Raw genomic sequence first — 24177 nt, forward strand, 5'->3', positions numbered from 1 at the left:
AGTTGTTCGGCTATTTCAATTTGAATCATGAACGTTTGCTTAACGTCTTCTAACTGAGTGCCAAGTGCTCTCCATTTATTCTCAAACTTAGATGCATTTTCCTGAATTGTTTCCTCAGTTTTTTCCAGCATACCTTTAAAGGCTGCCTCAAAGCGATTATTTACACATTTTTCCTGGTCTTCAATATCCTACAGCAGCTTGTCATTTGTATGTCCTTTATTTCTTTCTTTATATCTTTCTTGAGCTCCTTTATGTCTTGAGTGGTGGCCATTGCAGCGATCATTACCTTCTGTTTGGAAAGATAGTTTTGGTGTTCGTGCGCCTCCGGTAATTTGGTAAGTCCAGTTAAAGTTGATGTTCCCAGCTCACAAGGAATAGATTACAACATGGAAGGCAAGGCCATTTTCAGTTTCAATGAATCTTCTGGAATCGATGAGCTGTCGTGACCTGAATCACTTGCACATTCGCTCCACTTTTATACTCGGCTGGAGACAATACAGCCACGCCAGGTCTCGAGAAATCTGTGCTTTCGCTGGTGTTTTCCAGGTCAGTCTCTGAAAAGCCATACCGTGCACTTGGACTTGATTTCTGTCTAGGCTTGGATGAAGCTTTAGCTTTCTTTTCCATTCCGAGTCTTTTTCCTGCCACTCATGTTTATATATGCTTCCATATACTGTAATAGCACCTCCTTGGGTTGGGTACAGGATAACTCGGGAAGATAAAAAAGTAACGGAGTTCCTCTTCAGACGATCATCTCCCGTAACGGACGAGACTCAGATCTCACCAAATTATATTCAGCTTGCACTTAACAAAAAGTAATTTGATGATTGTGTGTTTTGACTTTCAGTAATAAAGTTGTGTTATTTTTGCATTATTAACCTTTTCTTTATTGTTGTTTATTATATTTACTGTTTTGATGGTGACATCACCAAGTCCTTACTTTATATGGCTGCATGTTGTAGTGGGCTGAATTTTGTGCTTGTTTCTTATGACTATGTTCAGGTTGGTTATGATCAATATGCCTGTTGCTGATCACGTTACATGGAAGCCAAATGGCACAGTATGTTATTGCATCCCACCTATTAAGGACTGCAGCACACAGCTTCTAAAACCCAAACCTTTGGAATAACTATAAAAACAATTAACTTTATAGAGTCTGATGTCTGACTTTGACCATGCTTTTGGTTTCTATCCTTCAGGATAGTTTTAACCCTCTAGTGATTCTGACCTTAGTTTTTAGACTAAGATTTCTGTCTGCTCCATATGGTTTCACTCATCTCTTGGTCATCTTATTGTTTACCTTTGGAACTTTACTTCTGCAATATGACCATAATACATAAATTATCATCTGCAGAATAGCATCCTAAAAAATGTGTTGTGTCTGTATACAAGGCTTTCCAGTGCAGATAACAAACGAGATGAACCTGCAGAACAATTTGAATCAGAGTCAATGCTTTACAGTTAACCCCCAATTAATGTGTTACAGATTTAAACTCAGATTAGGTACTCATACCTAATATCTGTTGATGCCAGAAACAAACTGGTCATTACCGGTGATTTAATTGTTCAGAACAGTAATTGTTGTGAAAATGCAGTCGTGCAAGTAAAATGTGTTCCTAGTGTGTTCCAGAATATCTAACATTTAAACAAAAAACTGACAATAGCTTGGTGGAAAAAAAGTTTCAGCCTTTCTACTGCATGCCGGTACCAGTACAATCTACTTTCAGCCAATAAAATTAGCTTAATTTCATTGTGCACAAAAGCAAAAAGAAAATGTGGTGGATTTAATGTATCTTTCTACCTTTAAGGATTTTATTACTGGTAAAAACCAAAGGTTACATCTGAAAGCAGTTTAATGTAAATTATTGGGATGAGTTTTGCCTGTACATTTTAAGAATGATTGATGCCTCTTCTCTTTTATCCCAAAAAATTTATATATACACAGTGCATCCGGAAAGTATTCACAGCGCATCACTTTTTACACATTTTGTTATGTTACAGCCTTATTCCAAAATGGATTAAATTCATTTTTTTCCCTCAGAATTCTACACACAACACCCCATAATGACAACGTGAAAAAAGTTTACTTGAGGTTTTTGCAAATTTATTAAAAATAAAAAAAACTGAGAAATCACATGTACATAAGTATTCACAGCCTTTGCCATAAAGCTCAAAATTGAGCTCAGGTGCATCCTGTTTCCCCTGATTATCCTTGAGATGTTTCTGCAGCCTAATTGGAGTCCGCCTGTGGTAAATTCAGTTGATTGGACATGATTTGGAAAGGCACACACCTGTCTATATAAGGTCCCACAGTTTGACAGTTTATGTCAGAGCACAAACCAATCATGAAGTCAAAGGAATTGTCTGTAGACCTCCGAGACAGGATTGTCGCCAGGCACAAATCTGGGGAAGGTTACAGAAAAATTTCTGCTGCTTTGAAGGTCCCAATGAGCACAGTGGCCTCCATCATCCGTGTGGAAGAAGTTCAAAACCACCAGGTCTCTTCCTAGAGCTGGCCGGCCATCTAAACTGAGTGATCGGGGGAGAAGGGCCTTAGTCAGGGAGGTGACCAAGAACCCGATGGTCACTCTGTCAGAGCTCTATAGGTCCTCTGTGGAGAGAGGAGAACCTTCCAGAAGGACAGCCATCTCTGCAGCAATCCACCAATCAGGCCTGTATGGTAGAGTGACCAGACGGAAGCCACTCCTTAGTAAAAGGCACATGGCAGCCCGCCTGGAGTTTGCCAAAAGGCACCTGAAGGACTCTCAGACCATGAGAAACAAAATTCTCTGGTCTGATGAGACAAAGATTGAACTCTTTGGTGTCAATGCCAGGCGTCACGTTTGAAGGAAACCAGGCACCGCTCATCACCAGGCCAATACCATCCCTACAGTGAAGCATGGTGGTGGCAGCATCATGCTGTGGGAATGTTTTTCAGCGGTAGGAACTGGGAGATTAATCAGGATAAAGAGAAAGATGACTGCAGCAATGTACAGAGACATCCTGGATGAAAACCTGCTCCAGAGCGCTCTTGACCTCAGACTGGGGCAACAGTTCATCTTTCAGCAGGACAATGACCCTAAGCACACAGCCAAGATATCAAAGGAGTGGCTTCAGAACAACTCTGGGAATGTCCTTGAGTGGCCCAGCCAGTGCCCAGACTTGAATCCGATTGAACATCTCTGGAGAGATCTTAAAATGGCTGTGCACCGACGCTTTCCATCCAACCTGATGGAGCTTGAGAGGTGCTGCAAAGAGGAATGGGCGAAACTGGCCAAGGATAGGTGTGCCAAGCTTGTGGCATCATATTCAAAAAGATTTGAGACTGTAATTGCTGCCAAAGGTGCATTGACAAAGAATTGAGCAAAGGCTGTGAATACTTATGTACATGTGATTTTTCAGTTTTTTTATTTTTAATAAATTTGCAAAAACCTCAAGTAACCTTTTTTCATGTTGTCATTATGGGGTGTTGTGTGTAGAATTCTGAGGAAAAAAATGAATTTAATCCATTTTGGAATAAGGCTGTAACATAACAAAATGTGGAAGAAGTGATGTGCTGTGAATACTTTCTGGATGCACTTTGCAAAGTATATACATACTTTTTTTCACTCTAAATTAATTTTGTTACTAACTCAATATCAACTGAAATTAAATTGTAGATACCATAATTTAATCATTAATCAAACTCAAATCTTCCATTACAGATTCATGTTTAAACTAATTATTGCACATAACAGGCTCACATATAAAACCAACCTCACATACAAAACCAGTTTTCATTTTCATTAAAATACTTGAAAATATTATTTATTAAATATGCACTTATTAGGGAATAATGGTTAAAGACACTTTAATTATGATGTTTGATGTCTGTTTTCTTGGAAATATCCCCAACAAGAATCTTTGGAAGTCCTGATGTTAGAGGATAAGTATAACTGTGTTATAAATATATTCTTCTCCAAGACTATATTTCCAGTTTCTACTTGAGTTTGTAAGTCTATTTATAAATTTTATATTAACCATATACCATTGAAAAAGTTTTCTACTGCAGACTGAGTCTGTTTAATTATTTAATTATATTATTAACAATTAATATGTAATTCTTCTTCCAGTTAATTGAACCATTTCAGTCCAATGGTAGACCTCTAATAAGTTTCAAAGGGCTTAACTGTTAAACCACTCAACAGGGTTACGTTAGCTTGTGAGATTTCTAACATTTTCAGAATCTCCTTCTACAATGCATTGAACATTAGCATCCATTAGTTTACTCTTTTAAACATGCCTGAAAATCAGATGATGTAAATCTTGATGTAATAAAAAAAAACACACTAATTTTACACTATAACCCAAAATATCTACGTCAAATGTATGGCTTCATACATGATTTTAAAAAATCTTATTGACCCTATTGACAGACAATATAGAACATACTATCAAAAAACTATGCAATTTTCTCATTATACATTATTTCAGATTTTCTTGTTTGTTTTAGGTGTTCAGAGGCATTATGCGTTGATAATATAGTTAAATGTACCTTCTTAGTCATTGAGAATATCACAACTAACTAGAAAAAAAATCTAGGGTGAAAAATGCTATAAAGTCCATTTGAAATGAAAGGGTTCTGCTAAAACAGATTCATTCTAATAATCTTTCTTTGACTTTTTACCAAATTGTGCAGCTTAAAATATGCACTAAAAAAATCAAACTCTTAAAGAAAATGACCACACAAAAAACACTACAGAAATGGTCTTGCAAACGAGCCAGATAAGGAGTAAAGAAACTCCATGTATATATATCTAAGTAAAAAGTGATGTGACTTGTTTATAACAAATGGGGGATACTAATATTGTAGATATTTATATTAACTAGAAATGATGAAGATGCAGGTACCATTTTAAAACTCTAACATATCTCAAACAGTGCATCCCCCTAAATTATCTAAGGCAACGCTGCAAATAGAATCCTCTAATTAGAATCAGCAAAAATGTTCACTCTTTATCTTTTTGTGCAAAACATGGTGTAACTCAGTTAAAAAGTTCACATTACACATCTATCTCAACTGAAATGATCTAAAATATATTCATGACAAGATCTAAATTTGTGAATGAGCTTATGAAGCACCTGTCTTGCTAGGAGGCATGTTTTGGGAATTCCCTACACTTAAAACATATTAGGAAAAATATTTCCTTATTTGACAGATACTGTAGCATTATTTGAAGTAATCGAAGAAAGGTGATCCTGTTGTGACACTACACATCACCATATATTACACAATCAGAAAAATTTTAAACTACTCTCCAAAACTCAGTAGAACAAGAAATCCTATTTTACTTATTAATTCAATGTAATATTTCTATCCAAATGCCCTTAGCCTTCCTAATATACTTTTTTCGTGCTGTCATACATCCTTTGGTTAGCGATAGAGCTATTAGTTGTACACAGTGCATTCATAAAGTATTCAAATGCTTTCACATGCTGCAGACTTTATTACACTGTAGATTTAATTTTAATGGATAAATATGCCACTCTTGCCAATCAATCTACACTCAATAACACATAATGACAAACTGAAAACATGTTTTCAGAAAGATTTTATGAATTATTATTAATCAAAAACTGAAATCTCTCATTTATTACATACCATTTGTTGAGGAAAAATATTCTTTGGTTCGGATGAGACAAACACTGAACTCTCTGGGCAGAACTCCAAGCACTTTGTCAAGTGTACATCAGGCATGACTCATCACGTGTCTAATATCATGCCTACAGCGAAGCATGGTGGTGGTGGCATCGTGCTATGGGTGCTTCTTAGTGGCAGGGGACAAGTAGAACAGAGGGAAGGATGAATGCCATTAAATACAGAGAAGTCCTTGAAGACAATTTGCTTCAGAGTGCACGTGACCTCTGACTGGGGTGAAGGGGTGACAGTTCACCTTTCACCATGAATGACCCATGCATACAGCCAAGGCAATGGCTTTAGTGCAAGTCTCTGATGATATTTGAGTGGCCCAGCCAAAGCCCAGACTTAAAACCCATAGACCATCTTTGTAAAGACCGGAACATGATAGTTTACAGATATTACCATTTCAAAGGATCTGTCAGGAAGAACAGGAACTAAAGCATGTTTCCACTTTTCATGCAAATAATGCAACTGTGGATCTTCTTTATGTGGAGCTGTTCCATCCACTACACAACTTGCAGTCCTAGTTAAAACTGACTCTTGTCCAACAGCAATATGGGATACTTTGATGAAAAGCTTGATCTGGTGACTCTTTTCTGAAACAAAATTACCAACCTGCTCCCAGGACAGCAACCTGTGTCTCTCTGCTGGCTCTCGTGGGACAAATTTCACATCTTGAACACCTGGAAGACTCTCTGTAGATACAGAAGGAAGATATTTAAGCACATTTCCAAATGTAAGGTAATGTAATTTTGAGGAGAAAAATGATCCAGTGCCTTTACATATTACAAATTGTTTATCATGCCTTTTCCTTTTTTGAAGTACATCACCTATTACCAAGCCCTGAGTAAAATAAAGTATCTAGGAGTCTAGACTGTAATCCTCCAAAACTACATAACTTATAAGAAACATGTGTCTTACACAAAAACACAAATACCAATGACTTACCATGATTTCCATAATCTTGTCTACTAACAAAATACAGTAAATAGTTAACTTTGCTTTCATCAACATTATTAAAATGCAAAAATGTGTCCAATTTTTGCTTACTACTTTATTAAAAATGTCTGGATACGTTTTTATGAATTATTGAGGATTATCTGTAAGATATCACAACAAAGGCAAAAAAGTGTTACACAAATATAATAATTTGAATGTGTGCCCAATTAGACTTTATGAGTGGTTATGTGAATGTTGCATACTAAACCCAATGAACAAAGAGGAAGCAGAAATGAATAGTGCCTCCTACTTGACCAATTTCATGCACAAAAATGCAGCACATATCAAGGAATAGCATGCAAAAGCAGTATGACACACTGCACTATTAAACCTAGGTGCCCTCCAAAACTGTTTAATGGGCACAAGTTTTAAGTTAAAATCTTCAACCAAAATGTCTTTAGGGTGACAATTTTAGAAGGCTGCAGCCAAGAATAATTAGTGTTTGCTATCTGAAGTTTCTTAACACTACATAAATAAGATTTCAGTTGAAATGGAATAAGGTTTATGTCTGTACCTGCTTCTCCACTATTATTAACAAGGAACAGGGCCAAATTTTAAAACTGAAAACATTGACCTGCTCTTGAGTTGCTTTGTCCATGGCTAGGTTTAGGAAGCATGCTTGGAGAGCGAGTTGCAATAGCTAAAAACTGTTTAATTAACATAACGTTTACCAAGATGAACCATGTCTTTCCCAGCCATTCACCCTCTGAACCTATTTATTCCAATTCATGGTCTAATAAGTGAAGAATCAGTTCTTGCAACATTACAAGGAACACTCAAGTACACTCACATTTGTGAATACCAAGCCAGTTTTAAGTCATCAATGTATCTTATTCAGGATGTAGATGGAAGCTGGAGTACTAGACAAAATCTAAATGAACAGAGAGAGAGAACTGGTGCGAAAAAGTAATTGGATCTAGTTACATCAACTCCGTTAAAGCTATAATTAGAGTTAGATGATTCAACACAGCCAGCATTGCTTACTATAAAAATTATTTTTGATACCTACTATCAAGAGTCAAGTTGCCACTACACAAATTCAAAAAGTTTATAATGCCACAATGAAGTGAAATTCTTCAGGAGATCAGAAGTAAAATGTTATTTAACAGTCTGGAAAAGTTTAAAAGGCTACTTCTAAGGTTATAGGACTCAAACAAACCAAAGACAGAGCTATAATTTTAAACAAAACACTTGAACCAGTAATGAATCTTCCAAAGAGTTATTGGCTTGTTAAAATCATTCCAAAAGTGCAGCTTACAATCATGCACAAAGGATTCTAAAGGTCTGCAGGCCTCTGTTTTCTTAAAAGGATCAATGTTCATAACTCCATAAGTAGAAACATCCATCCATTATCCAACCTGCTATATCCTAACTACAGGGTCACGGGAGTCTGCTGGAGCCAATCCCAGCCAACACAGGGCGCAAGACAGAAAACAAACCCCGGGCAGGGTGCCAGCCCACCGCAGGGCGAGCACACACACACACCAAGCACACACTAGGGACAATGTAGAATCGCCAATGCACCTAACCTGCATGTCTTTGGACTGTGGGAGGAAACCAAAGTACCCAGAGGAAACCCATGCAGACACGGGGAGAACATGCAAACTTCCCGTAGGAAGGACCTGGGAAGTGAACCTGGGTCTCCTAACTGTGAGGCAGCAGTGCTACCCACTGCACTGCAACTGTGCCGCCCCAGCCTGGGCAAAAATGAGCTTTGCTGGAGAGTAGAGAGGTAGAAATCACTGATAGTCATGAAGAAAATTATCTATGTACTTCCAGGAAACTCCGAGACAAGCAGGAATTTCACAAGCTTTCCGGGGGAATATAATGTGTACAGAGGAGAACAATGTGGAAAGACAAGGTTCACATTATATCCATACAGTGTGGTGGTGGTGTACTGGTGTGGAAATGCTTTGAGGCCTTTGGAATTAGCAAACTTGTCATACTTGAAACAACCATGAAGTTTGCTCTGTATAATGCATGCTTAAAGAAAATGTCCAGTCATCTGTTCGTGAGCTGAATCAGAAGTGTATTTCAGTCATGAAGCAAAACAATGATCTAAAACAAAAACAAGTGCACATATAAATGACTGAAAAGAAACAAAATTAAAGTTCTGGCCTTATTTTGTTAAAGTACAGACTTGAACTGAAAAGGCATGCTGTAGCAGAACCAGAAACAAGCCACTGATTCTTGTAAACATAGGACCATTTCTAAATAAGAGCAGTTCTGCAAGGAAGTTCTATAATTCCTTCATAGTGATGTGAACTAATATTCAATTATAGGAAGTGTCTGGTTTCAGTATTGCAGTTAAAGTTTCCACATTCCAGTTAATGTGTTTAAGGGAACAATTACTTACTCAGACAGTGTCAGTTGGCATTTTATAATGTTCATTCAACAAAATTACATGTTATTTGTACACTTACCCTTTATATAATAATAATACACTTTGATTGAAAACCTGAAATTATTCAGGGTCAAAAATTTACAAGGCACAGTAAACAAACAAACATCAGCATGCCATTGTTTTCTTTTTACTTTCATTGCATACCTATCCAGTTGATACATTGCTGCACAGATCACACAGAATCTAGCCTGAACAAAAACATTAAACCAACACCCATCTTGCCATCATTTCATCTTCTCTTACAAAAATGTGACACTACAAGTCAAATGACTACAACTCGCATGTGATTATTCACATTATTGATCTTTGAAAACACACAGAAATCTATTTCAGAAATTACACCAAAATGGGATAAGAATACTGATAACTAAACTAAAACCTATGTATTTGTCTGTGGGTTTTGGCTTTTATTTTAAATAGTAAGCAAAATTTCCATAATGATAAATTTAAATTCTCCTGCCTGAAACAAAAAAGCATCTCCAGATATTGCTTCTGCTGTGTTTCTTTTTCAACATGTGTTGATGTGGTGCTGTTTTATTACCACCATAAGCCATTTCATATATATGTTTAGTCATGTTTTCCTTGCATATTATTATATCTTCAAAAGTAAGTCATCTATTTGCAGTCACACATAAGTGCATTACTGACTTTCACTCAGTACAACCTACACTGTAAAAACCTAGTACTGTTATGTTTTCATAATACTGACAATGACTTGGTATTGAAATATCGTTTCTTGCTACATCCCTATTGGGTACTCACTCTGTTGTACTAAAGCTTTAATAACTAGAATCTGATGATGAAAGACATTTTTATTTTTGGCCACAAATGAAAACAAAAACATGCTGAAAGTGTAAAATTGAAGCTAAAAAATAAAACTCATTCACAATTTTGTTTTAACATTAAAGCTTAAAAATGAATAAGAAATAGTCTTCTCACACACACATACACTGTGACACATGCAAACATTTGGAGGTGACTTAAAAATTTATGAATAACCATCTCTGTACTATCACACTGCATCTGGAGTAAGATGTAGTTATACATCAGCACTGCAATCGAAAAATCATGACTTACAGGTTGCAAAAACAGAATGGACTGAGTTTCACAAACTGAATTCCATCCTTATCGTAACATGTACACATTAACACAATTTGAAACACAATTGAAAGATTCTTAAAATTAAAAAAACAATAAATAAATAGATAAATAGGCAAAACCATGAAGTTACAAAGCATTTTGATACAAATTGGAAATCCAAAGAAACCTGAACAGTTAGCACTACAGTATGTTCATAAAGAATTTGATCACATTATTTACCTGTACTGTTAATGAGTCATGTAGAATGAAGTGCATTTCACACATGTAGTTCCAAAATGTGCCTGTGCAGGGTGAATTTTTTTGTCACTAAACACAGACAAAATGCCACCTGTCACAGACGACACGGTTTAACTAGCATTTTGGCTGGGAAGGATGTTTCCTTACCTGGCCTAGAGGCCTTTTTGAGGCAAGAATATTAGTGGATGGGCATCCTGACTGGGTTGGTGAGTAGTACCTTTCACGGTCAGGAGACTGTTAACATTTGTTTTGATTTGGGAAAATGGTTCAAGGGATTAGAACATAAGTAGGCAAAGAATCAGAGAGAAGAGGTCCAATACTTCTATTTTATTTACTTAATCAACTATAATAATCAAACTCATATAATGCAGACATACAAAACAAAACATACTTACAGACATATAAAAAGACCCAGAGCCATCATCCTAGACCAGTAGACTGAGGGGGCCCGCTTGTCAGAGGACCAACTCATTTGCCTTTCAAATACCGGGCGGTGCGCACTGTCCCCACAGTTGAGCCTCCAACGAAACTGAGGGCGAAACCTTCCCTTATATACTAATTGAGCGTCCTTGCCCAAAGCGGCTTACGTGCAAGCAGTGTATACAGAAGTGATTAGTTTCAGCACACACACCTTTCCACGGGACGCGGTGTTGTTTTGCACTTGGTCCCGATGATGACGACACCTGGTACCAAAAGGCACACAAAAATAAGAGCTGTGTACAGTAAAGCCCCTCGAAGTGAAAAACAAGTCAGCATGCCCCTTTATCCTGACAGAGACGGCGTCTGGTACCAAAAGGCACACAAAAATAAGAATTGCGTAGTGAAGCCCCTCGAAGTGAAAAACAAGTCAGCATAACCTTGGCTGTATCTTTAGAACATTCCCGGCTGTTTCTCCCAAAACATTAGTAGTGCAGCTGGGTTTCGTGCTGAAGCGACCAATGCCCATCTGCTCTCTTGATCCCCCCCTCTCTTTAGAAAAATCCTTCCATTACAACATTCCCCACACCAGATAACACTCTCCAATCTTTAATCATCCACTATTGTTGATTACAAGCCTACTGTTTTCTCATCTTCCCATTCTAATCTGACAGGAATGGAATGTACATCTCTGTAGACTTCTAGTGCAGTAGCACATTGGTTTCAAATTCCTAAGTTCTCTGACCTCTCTTATTAACATGATGTACCCATCAACATAATTGCTGTTAATTTTATGTTTTAATTTATCACACCATTCTATGTGGACTACAACCAATGCAGTGTGCAAAAACTCCCAGGAGGACAGACATTTCAGAGACAGTGTAACTACTGTATCTGGAACCAACAACCATACCATAGTCAAAAACACTTAAATTATCTATTTCGCCTATTCTCATTTTTAGACAAATAACAACTAAATGCCTTGGCCATGCCTACATACTGTATAAGTTGCAGCCACAAGATTGGATGCTTGAACATACAGACTATGGAGCAGATGTGCCTAATAAAGTGCCCACTAAGTGTAGGTAGTTATAACATTAAACTGTGCTTGCATATACTTGCTAGTGTTTAAATTTAACCTCTAATTATTTTCTGCTTATCCTTCTGATGTTTGCAAAGTACTTAGAACCTTAAAGAAATCTCTAATTTTAACAAAGTGCAAAATCATGTGTTGAAATTTTGTTTTCAATGAAAAAGTTCCAATTATTTATATGGCATTTTAATGTTAGCATATTTATTTTTTTCTTAAGGCTTTTTCTGTTTGCGTAAGTATTAAATCTCCACATGTTAATTTTTTGTGAATTTTATTTCTTTTCTTTTTTCTTATTTTTTCAGACATAAACCACATTTTGATTTTCAGTGCTTTAAAATAAAATATCAGAATGTAGTGTAGGAATATATTATAGAGTAAAATTTGTATTGATCAATGGTCTGAATAGTTTTGAAATGCATTTAATTTGAACATGAGTCAAAAAACAAGTCATGTTTTCTGTATGTATACTGTATGTGACCAGTGAGTCACTGTCTTGCACCTAAGAGAAGACATGGAGTCCAAAGGCATCAAGAAAACCAACTTTATCCCAATCAAAACTGGAACAGTCAGGGTCTTTATTCAGAGGGCAGATACCACTTTAATACACACAGACACAGCAAACAAGCAGTTACAGGACTAGGTCAGGGGCCCATTAGACTGTTCCCTGCATCAACCATCAGCTGACAGGCGCTTTAAATTTCACAGTGTACTTAGTACAAAGAGTTCTTGTATGTCTCTAATTTGTTGGTAAATTAATGTTTTCAGTTAAATTTCAGGCATTTTAGCATTGTAGTACTTTTCCCACACTAAACGGCCTCTAGGACTGAAAAGCAAGTTACTTATCTATACTAATAAAAGGCAAAGCCCTCACTCGCTCACTGACTCACTCACTCACTCACTGACTCATCACTAATTCTCCAACTTCCCGTGTGGGTGGAAGGCTGAAATTTGGCAGGTTCATTCCTTACAGCTTCCTTACAAAAGTTGGGGAGGTTTTATATCGAAATTCTACGCGTAATGGTCATAACTGGAAGCTGTTTTTCTACATTTACTGTAATGGAGATGAGGTTGAACGCCGGGGCGGAGTTTCGTGACATCATCACGCCTCCCACGTAATCACGCAGTACATAGAAAACCAGGAAGACCTCCAAAAAGCGCTGAAGAAAACATGTATTATATAATTGAGAAGGCAGCGAAACAATAAGAAGCGAAGCGAGTGACATATACAACCATGTTCATGAGTTCTGCTACTTCGGAAACAAAGCACGATGTAAACCTACACTTTAAATTAAGTTCATAGACAGGCTGCGCTGGCGTTTGTAATTTAGTGCCTGCCCATATAAGGCCGTCCGTCAGCGCAATTCAATAGCAAACTCCCACTAAATATTCACGGGTGAAGGACTGTGTTTATGGAGAGGAAGATGAGATGGTCAGGGTGGTGTTTGACACAAACTCAGCGAAACTGCGAGAGAAAGTTTTAAGTGCCAGGACTAAGGTAACATTAAATACAGCCACGGACATAGCACGAGATGGCACCAGCACAGCTGGGAACCTTCGATGCATGTACACCGAGCGGCTCACGGAACTGACGCAGTGCACAGATAAAAGCAACAGTTCCAAAGAGCTGAACAAAACCAATTACACAATTGAAAAGGCAGCAAAAATATGAAGCGCCTGATAAGCATATTCATAAATCCAGCTACTGCGGAAACAAAGCACACGGTGGAAAAAGTCAATGTCCCGCTAAAGGAAGACAGTGTAAAAAAACCCGTGCATGCAGTGTGTCAGGTCTCAGATAAAGAAGAAGACGAGCTGTTTATTGATGCAGTAAGAAACGAATCGATGAATGAAACCTGTCATCTTTACAACGATTGACAAACACGGAATGTAACTTGAACACAACACATCCTACAAATACGAACCTGATTGAAAGAAATAATGATAATCAAATCCTTGATGACAGCAACACTCAGTAACACTCACAAAACAAATACTGTATATTGACAGTCATGTTACGTTATTTTTAAAATGTTCCCTTTTCTTTTCTAGCTTTTTAACACACTACTTCTCGTGCGATACTGGTATATATATATGTATATATATATCCCGATCTACATACTCGAATAATGGATACTTTATTCGCCATCAATGATTGTTTTGGTAAAGCCATACTCAGTGTATTCATTAGATGAACGGTAAAAAGTAAGAGCGAGGGAGGATGCAGGCTGTAGTGCGTCAACTCTATCTGAATTGCGCTATCACATTTGAAAAAATATATCTTTTCAAGTTCTATTTAGTCCATATGTGTCAAACTCAAGGGCCGCGGGCCCATCCCCCGCGAGATCATTTTATATACTGTATTATTGTTATTAATGGCCCAGGTATATGAAGCGCTGGTAACACAATAAACTACAGATCCCATAATGCAGCGCTTCAGCTGCCTTGCCAACACTTACGCGCTAATCAAGTCTAGCTTATGATGCTGCAAGTTATTGCGAAGCTAGCTCACACGATGCTGGAGAGAAAAGTTGATTCTGAAAATAGAGCCTTTAAAAACCGATGGGAGGCTGAGTATATGTTTACTGAACCCGTGTGTCTCATTTGTGGAGCTAATGTGGCTGTAATTACAGAATTTAATCTAAGACGGCACTATGAGACAAAACATCAGGGTAACCTGAATGCAATGCAGAAGATACAGAAAGCAGAAGAATTAAATAAGAATCTGACACTTCAGCGGACGTTTTTACCCATGCACAATCACAAAGTGATTTCAAGTGAAGCTGCTTTTATGGGAGACACAAATGCACCAGTGCAATTTGCCCCACTTTCCCTGTTGCCAAGTAATGTTAAACCAAGTCGTCACTACGGTGTTCCCAAATCGCACTTTGCTGATAAACTGAGCGCACTGAGTTTGCACGGCGCTTTGGTGACTTTGAAGAACAAAAAAAGTCCGTCTACATGCGGCTCGAACCTTGTGCATGTTTGGTAGCACATATCTGTGTGAGAAGCTCTTCTCAGTGATAAAGACTAACAAAACAGCACACAGGAGTCGCCTCACTGATGAGCACCTGCAATCCATCCTGAGAATCTCCACAACACAGAACCTCACACCAAACAGAAACGAATTTGTTGCCAAAAAGATGCCAGGCGTCCAGCTCTAAAATGACATATGAGCAAAGACAACTGAATGATTTGATTTGTTATTGCTGAAAGGAACACATTTTATTTATATTTCCAGGTTTTGTTATGCAGCATGTTCATATTTGAATTTGTATAATTTTGACAGGATATATTTTTATGGAGAGCAAAATCTTTTGGGATATTTAAAATCTAAGTTTATTTTTATATAAAATTACATAAGAGTAAAGAAATTTGAATGTTTGTTCTTTTAATGTTTACTTTATTTCTAACTTGTATAATTTAGACAGGATATATTTTTATGGAGAGCAAAATATTATAAGTTGTTTAAGGTTTGAGTTGATTTATTCAGGAATAATATTCCTGTCTGTTTTTACCATTCCTACCAAAGATATTTCTGTCGACTAAATAAAAATTCCTTCTATTTAAAATTTAAATAGAACTTGAACAAATACGATAGTTCATAATATCCACGCAGACCTGCACGTAAGAGCGTGAGTTATCCATTTTAACAAGCAGCGTATTGCACTGATACGAAATAGCTGTGTGTGTATATATGTAGATATGTATGTATATATATGTTTATATATGTGTGTGTATGTATATATATATATATATGTATTTGTGTGTATATATGTGTGTATGTACATGTATGGGTATATATATATATATATATATATATATATATATATATATATATATATATATATATATATATATATATATGACAACAACACTCATCACTCACAACAGTGACAAAACAATTACATTGACAATCATGTTACGTTATTTTCAAAATGTTTCCTTTTCTTTTTCATTGCTTCTTTAACACACTACTTCTCCGCTGCGAAGCGTGGGTATTTTGCTATGTTACATATAATGCTCAGTGGGGGCTGGGCGGTCTTTTGACCTTGGAACCCCTTCAGTTTTTTTTTTTTTTCTTTTCATCTTAAAGTGTTTTTTGTTTGGTTTTTCTGTCCTCCCTAGCAATCTGACCGTATCATCATACTTATCTTTAGAGACTTTGAATGTAATATTACATATAATGACTATACTTTTTTAGTAATTAGTAGGGGGCTTAGCCCCCGCTTGTTTGGCTCGCCACCCCCTGGCCGGGGCTACGCGCCAGCCACTTCGCATCACTGCTGATCACGTATGTGGAATTCACTTTCACCAAACAACAAATGTTTTACTTCTCGCGGATATGCCACTTCATTGGGAAGAAACACTACTTTTTTTTTTTCCCTGATGGCAACACAAATTAGACGATCTACAATTCTCTGACTTAAAGTTTAAATCCGAACCATATATTTGTCCTCTTATCGTTATTCCGTTATTTCATCAAGTAATAATTTCCATTTGTTTGCGCTAATGCGATCTTTACTATCATTTTTTTGAGACTTTTGAATTTTAGTACTTTCATAATCTCCAACCTGCTCTGCATGTGTATTGCACCAATGTTTTTGAACCTCTTTATGACATTCTACTTTGCCATCTATGCTTTGTCTTTTATTTCCGGCCCTGGGCATGGTTAAATCTCTTAGCACAAAGTCTCGTCTCATGGGACTAGAAAGTATCTCTCTGAAAAAGTCACGTCTCGTCCCAGGATTTTTTTTTATATAATAGAGAGATAAATCTATGTTGTGTAACTTCATAATGATCTATATTTTATTACTTATTCATTATTATTCTTGCCTAATTTAACTTGTATTTTTGTCTGTTGTTTGACATATTTTAAAGCACTTTGAGCTACGTTCTATGTATGAATATTTACCTCAGAAAAAAATCTTCTTGTAGTCAGTTCAACACATGCTACTGATTCATTTCATGAAAATGTTAACTTGTAAAAATACAACACTGTATGTAAACAAGTATACCAAATTACTTATTACATTCATAACACACTGGACAAGTCCATTAGCTTAATAAATGAATAGTAATAAATACGATAGCTTTTGAACACCTCTTATTTTATGTCAACGTATACTGAGATCTTATTGATTAAAACACCCAACAGTAGAAGCTAAAATCTCTGTTATTTACTGATGAAAAAAAAAACACAACACCTTCTTGAATGACAAAACTATAGTAACAGATTGCATACTTTCACAAAAAAAGTTGCCAGTTTCTTCTAGTACATTGATATACATCTTGGACAATGAGGTATTGCAAATTGGAAAGTTAAAAGAGCACACAATTCAGATAAGGGAAAAGCATCTTGACCTTCATAAGTCAGGGAATGACTACCTGCTTACAAATACCCAGATCCATAGTAGGGCAAAAATTAAATAGTTCATATCAAATGAACTGTTACCAACTTGCCTAGTTAGTTTTGCCCCAATGCATAGTAAGCAGGATAGTAAGATAGGTAAAAAAAATCCCCATAGATAACTGTTGGAGAAATACAGAAGACGTGACATCTTGGGGTCACCAAATCTCCAAAACTATCATCAAACACTATCTCCATTGTAAAAGATTATTTGGAAGCCATGCTAGAAGGAAGTCTTTCCTGTCATTTAACCACAAATGTAAGTGCTTAGAGTATGCTAAATGCTTCTGGGACTTTGATTGGAGCCGTGTTCTATGGTCAGACAAATCAAAAACTGAGCTTCTTGCCAGCAAACACTGAAGGTAGGTTTGTTGTAAAAAGGAGGATAGCTATACTAAAAAGAACCTTATCTCCAGTGTAAAGTATGGTGGATGTCCTTTGATGTTGTGGGGCTATTTTTAATCTAAAGGCTCTGAGAACCTTGTTAGTGTTGGAATATTTTAAATTAAAATCAGGCTACCTTGGCCAAAAAAACTAAAACCAGGTCATCGCTGGATCTTCAGCAGGACAATGATCCAAAACATATATCCAAATCAACGCAAAAATGGTTAAAGGATCACAAAATCAAGGTTCTGCCATGGCTGCCTCAATCCCTGGACCTAAACCCCACTGAAACCCTCTGATATGAGCTCAAGAGGAGAGTGCACAATACAAGACTTAGGACTCTGGATTATCTGGAGATTTTCTGTAAAGAGTTATGGTTTCAGAGTCTGCTTCATATTCTCCAACCTTATAATATGCTACAGGAAAAGACTCAGTGAGGCAAACAGAGGTTGTACAAAGTATTAAATGCAGGGGTGCCACTGCCAAAAATCATGGCACATGTGATATTGTTAAAAATAATTATTTCTTGATAAGGATTTCTTAAGAATAAATTTACTCTCTTTTTTTCGGTGTGAACTTAAAAAAATCACCTTTAGGTGAATTATCTTCAGAACCTGTTTTATTCGTCATTAGCAGGGTTGCCAATAATTTTCAGACAAGAAATTATTCAGCGGAAGTGTGTCAATACACGCTACTGAGCTCTATTATATCAACGGCAACGCACCACACCGTGGCTGGAAAGAACTTTTTCTTTCTTTTTAACCTTTTTCCTTATTTGTCATTCTGGTAGGTGTTCAGACCACCGTGTGTGTATATCTGTCTATCTATATGTATATTTGTTTACTAAGCTTTTGAAAAAAATTGAAATTTCCCCCTGGGGACAAATAAAATCCCACCTATCTATTGTGGGGAGGACTGTAGCTGCCGTGGTCAAAACTGCCGTTAGGAATGACTTTTAGTATACAGGTGCGGCCATAGCCTACCACATCTGACCGTAACACCAAAAAGTAAGTCAGGGATGCTGCAGATCGCATCTTCTGAAAATATGGCCTACTTCCTGGTAAATTTCGAATAACATCTGCAACTGCACGTTCTCAGGCTTATTGGCTCTGTGCACCGAAGCATTAGTGGCTGCTTGAAGCGATCACACGATATACCAAAGGGTTGCGAGATAATTGAACTTAATGATACTGTTTTCTTTGAGGCTGTGTTATTTTGCTTTCTTATTTTTCTCATTTGTTTACTGTTACTTGGACAATTAAGGTTGAAATTTCGGTGTAACAACAAGTGTCGCGTTTCATATTTTCATTAGTGTAGTCTCTTATTTATTTTTTTAGTGCGCTGGGTGTACATCACAGACGCACTGAATTTAGCAAAAGCCCCAACATCCTCCTCTGCGTTTGTGTCTCCTCGACTCACCCAGTATACGAGTCACTCCCAACGTGAGTCCTTTCACAAACGCCTTCGTTCCGCAGTCATCTTTCGACTCCTCCATTTTTCGCTTATTAATAGAGATATGATTTTTTTTTTTACTAAATGCACTTCAGAAACATATACGGTTAATTCACCAACAGATTTTCCCCGGTTTGTTTGCCGTAACTAGGATATACAATACTGCATGGTGGGTTTTGTAGTTTGTCAACAGTTCGTCCGTTTTCCCGGCCAGGACTTATTCAGGTAGAAAACTACAATCATGCGCTGTGCAATCTGAGGCAGGGTCGTTACTAACCTGCGTCAGCTTATCCCCGCCCTCTTCTTCTCCGCCTCCAATTCAAAGAATAAAAGTCTCGAAGAGCACTTACTGGTATTTCATTAAATAAAACAGATTTAAGAGCGCAGACATCGAGAAGATATAACAAAGGAGAAGAATTATAAATGGCAAAGGAAACATAATTCCAACAAAAGTAATTATGTAAAGGTATCGAACGCAATGGGAAACGACCTTATCAGCTACTTTGTCATGAGAAAAATAAGCTGAATTAGCATTTAGACTAAACGTTATTCGTGAACAATATGAACATCTTGACCGTACAGCAGTAATTAATGATGTTTGCAAATGAAATAATCGGGGTGTTTTAATTTGAAGAAAGCAGTAATTAGAATGAACAGATATGTAATGAGTGAAGGTTAAATCCGTGTCAAAGAAAGTATATTACATTTTCGATGGATTCAACCAAACCACAACTCAAGCCTTGAGTTTAGAATGTTCAGTATCAACCATTTACTAAAATATTCTGTATTAAAACAGAACCATATATCCACTAATTACAGAAATTAATTACGTAATAACATCTCTGTTGTATGTGGTTTAAATAATAAATACAGCTAAGTATTATCAGAGTACAGGAGAAAATTAATACAGTATTTCTGAATTACATTATCTAACAGCAACGCATACATAGAAAATGTAAACTTTTTTTCAGTTTTATGGTTAATTCTTTCATATATTCAAAAAGATGTGTTGCTGCAAAGCTGAAGTGGAGAGGTAATCTATGACATATTTTCAAACAGAAATCTACGTTTTGTTTATCAAAGGATGCAATTTACAAATACAACACAATGTTCCAAATAGTCCAGTAGACTCAGTTTTTTCTTCTGTTGTTAATGATCTGTGGGGTGTAGACCACTCTTGCATAAATGTTTTATTGTTACCAATGTCCATGATCGAGATGCATCATCTGCTGTGCTACCCTCTATTATACTGTTGCTAACTGAAAAGTCAATTTTTTAAATGCATATTAAAGGCTGCTGCATATTTAATATAAAATAATAATACATAATTTAAAACAATATTAACATTCATGACAGAAATTAAAATGTTTATCAAAACTATTTATCTTAGGCTAGGCATAATCAAAAAATGAAAAATAATTTCATTGCTTGCGTCATTGTAAAGGATAACATTTCAGTAATTTTTTATTTACTTCTCATAGGTGTCTTAAATAAAAGATTGTACAATTTAAAAGATTGCCTGTGGTCTTTTCTATGTCTTATTTTATCATTCTATGATGTTTTAGGCATGTATATAACATTTCCCTAATTTTCATCCACCTGTAACTTGAAAAGTAAAAAGCATAGTAATGTTTTTTAGTCACACCAGTGACTTTGATTTGAGACTTTAAGGAAAATCTGAAAAGTAGTGGTTACATTTAAAAAAAAATTGTGGTGAATTGTCATGGAACAACCCAGTTGAAGAAAACAATGGTTATCCAGACCTCTTTGCTGTTTGCAAAGGGGCCTCCATAGCAGTTCAAGCTTCAGGGCCCCAAAGTGCCCCCACTGTAACTGGTTAGCGAATTAAAATGCATCTGTTGTGCTATACTGAAGTGTTGTAATGGGTACAATTTTGACTGAAATTAACTCTCCAAGAGAACATGTAAGTGGGAATTCAACAATTTAGAGTATACTACTACTACTAATAATAAATTGCATAAATAGCACCTGACGCGCTATCGATTCGTCCCGCAACCCACGGACTTTTAGTTTGATACACGTTAACTCGGACACCGGAAGTGACTTCTGCAAGTCTGTTTCTGGTGGCTGGCGGGGGGAGTGGCGGTTTATTCGGAATGGCGAATTTTGTGGACCATGATGAGACATTAGGCCCTTATTGGACTAAAGACAGTATCCTTTCAAAAAGAATGCACACAGGTTGGTATATTTTCTTTATAGATTTATTTTCATTTTTTCTAAAACCCTATGATTTTTGCTGTAAAGATTACTGATTTGATAACCGTTTCGCATGTACACCATAAAGGTTGAAACTTTACCTCGCGATACCACACGAATCGTGTTGCGATTGTGGTGAACAGTGCAGGTATAAAGGGTCCATTGCTAAGAACATGTAATATTAGTGCTGTAACGGAATCCGACCAAGTAAGGGTAGTAGATTGCAGCTGTGAGAATACCTGAAATGAAACGAACAATAAATTGTTCAGTTTTTTCTCGAGTTGATTAAACAAAAATATTCGTTTCCGATTTCGTTAAGCAGGTTTACCTGTTGCTGTGTTCCTCCATCCATACATTATCCAACTCGCTATATCCTAACTGCAGGGTCACGGGGGTCTGCTGGAGCCAATCCCAGCCAACACAGGGTATACTTTGTAAACTTTTTAAAATTATATTTTCTGACGAGGATACATTTTAACCACGACCCACGCTAACCCAGAACTATACTCGCTCTAACATTAACTTCATCAGGATAGACAGATCAGGACTTTAATTAATCGTGCCACTTTCAAGTAAAGTTCACCTGCACTTTACCGGACTGTCAAGGAAGACAGCCAAGGTGTGATAAGTTTACATTTAATATTACTTGCTTTTAACATGATAAAAAGTACTGACCTGAACCCGGTACGACCCCATTAAAATTTCAACAAACATTTACTTGAGCAAAATGTATTGAATCAGCACTGCATGATTCATTGTTGTAAACATGTTAATGTAGTCTAGTCTATTATAACAACTGGAAGATCCTTGTAGTATGGCCGTAAGATAAGTTACGTTATAACTTTGTCCTTGCTCATGTTCTCATTGTCGTCTTGTCATTCTGTTACGTCAATTCGATACTTCACGCCATTCTTGCAGTTAACTGTAAAGTAAACCGAAGGTTGCTTGGTTGCAGCATTCACTTAAAAATCATTGCTGTTGTCTCAAAGATGTTGCGATGAACAAATTACTTTTATAGTCCCTGTTTAATCTAGAACTGCAATTCCCATTGGCCTCGTATGAAAAGGTCATTTTCCTCAGTTATGTAGTACTAGCAGAATACCCGCGCTTCGCAGCGGAGAAGTAGTGTTTTAAAGAAGGTACGAAAAAGAAAAGGAAAAAAATTAAAAATTAACGTAACATAATTGTTAATGTAATTGTTTTGTCATTGATATGAGTGTTGTTCTTCTATCTATCTATCTATCTATATAGCAAAATACCCGCGCTTGGCAGCGAAGAAGTAGTGTGTTAAAGAAGGAAAGAGAAAGAAAAGGAAACATTTTAAAAATAATGTAACATGATTGTCAAAGTAATTGTTTTGTGTATTTGGTGGCAGCGTCACAAAGTTGTTTTCGGTAGCTGCATCAGAAAATGTACCACGACGTCTGACACGCCTCCTTTTTACTGTTTTCTCACAGCTTGGATTGCTGCTGTCATATATATATATATACATACACACATACATACATATATATATAATTTACATATATATATATACACATACATATCTTCATATCTACATATCTATATACATATCTACACACACAAATTATATATATATATATGTGTGTGTATGTATGTATGTATATGTGTGTGTGTGTGTGTGTGTGTGTGTATATATATATATATACACATACATATACTTGTGTGTATGTTTGTATGTGTCCATATGTGTGTGTATAGCTTTGGTCACTGAGTGCAAGGGAAAAATAATGAAATATAGTCTATAAGTTATTAAACAGTAAAACATTAACGTTTTAAGAAGTACAGGTACATTGAGCACTACTGGAGTGGTTGCAGGTAAACTACATTTTAAAGACTGTGTAACAAAACAGGTAAGTAACTAACAGCAGCTAAAATGTATATGGATCATCTCTCGGTAGTAGATCCCTTTTGAAAGGCGCTACACGACGGCTGTGGTATAGAAATTACATTTTCTATGTGAACGTTCAAATTTGTGCCTCTGGTAATGTGCCTTACCGGCAATTAAAGAAAATTATTTTTGTGTCCTCTGCAGTGTTAAGAGAGAAAGGCTTTGGTTTGGGAAAAAGGTGTAAAGAAAGGAAAGTTGCCTTTTTCTTTTATATAGTATAGAGAGATGTGTTCGCTGACGTTATGATCGCCTTTTGGGGACAGTCGCGGTGGGTCTTGTGTAGACTGGTGAGACGTCCCCGCCATTAATCGGCTGTGATGGCACTGTCAGTCCTCCACTCGTATGCGTGTTTTCATAATCCGAGCTGAGGACCTGATAATCGTATCGTGCAAAAGAAAGTGTGAATCGCCTTAATATTATTTTGCCGTGGTGTAGAAAAGGGGTCCCGTGTTTGCACTTGTCTGGGCTATAGCACAGGGGGAGGAAGAAAAACATTAAAAGTGCTCACTTTGACTTAAGGCAGAAGCGCAGTCAGCGTCTCAAAGGCCGGCACAGCTATGCACGCGCTGGCTGCTCGACTTTTGCTGGGCAGGAGACCCCAGTTTTGCAGACACGTTCATGATATCAAAAGTCTCAGCGCTCTTTGGAGGTAATTCATATATTATATATATAGCAAAATACCCGCCTACTGCGGAGAAGTAGTGTGTTAAAGAAGTAATGAAAAAGAAAAGGAAACATTTTAATAATAACGTAACATGATTGACATTGTCATGAGTGTTGCTATCATATATATTCCTGCCTAAATAAGTCACCTCGCTCGCTCTTACTTTTTACCGCTCATTTAATCATGGCTAGTGGCGGAAAAATTATAAAA

The 24177-nt window shown here is 36.8% G+C and overlaps 2 protein-coding genes across 4 annotated transcripts in view; one reads left to right on the plus strand and one right to left on the minus strand.

The window, feature by feature from the left end:
* tpgs2 (tubulin polyglutamylase complex subunit 2) overlaps nucleotides 1–19408 on the minus strand; it is a 163271-nt gene extending 143863 nt beyond the window's left edge. Inside the window, exons 1-2 of the mRNA XM_039759110.1 lie at nucleotides 19142–19408; nucleotides 6296–6375 (exon numbers count right to left, since the gene is read on the minus strand). Coding sequence (XP_039615044.1) covers nucleotides 6296–6375; nucleotides 19142–19217 — 156 coding nt within the window. The 5' untranslated portion in view covers nucleotides 19218–19408. The remainder of the gene's footprint in view (nucleotides 1–6295; nucleotides 6376–19141) is intronic.
* A 1792-nt stretch (nucleotides 19409–21200) lies between these two features.
* The window catches only part of kiaa1328 (KIAA1328 ortholog), a 348340-nt gene continuing 345363 nt past the window's right edge, over nucleotides 21201–24177 (plus strand). For 2 of the 3 annotated variants that reach the window (XM_039759111.1, XM_039759113.1), the window contains exon 1: nucleotides 21201–21346. In XM_039759111.1, coding sequence (XP_039615045.1) covers nucleotides 21292–21346 — 55 coding nt within the window. In that variant the 5' untranslated portion in view covers nucleotides 21201–21291. Of the gene's footprint in view, nucleotides 21374–24177 lie in introns of all 3 variants that reach the window. The other variant, XM_039759112.1, reaches the window with a different exon arrangement.

Source organism: Polypterus senegalus, chromosome 7 (assembly GCF_016835505.1).
Source record: "Polypterus senegalus isolate Bchr_013 chromosome 7, ASM1683550v1, whole genome shotgun sequence".
NCBI classification, from domain to species: Eukaryota; Metazoa; Chordata; class Cladistia; order Polypteriformes; family Polypteridae; genus Polypterus; species Polypterus senegalus.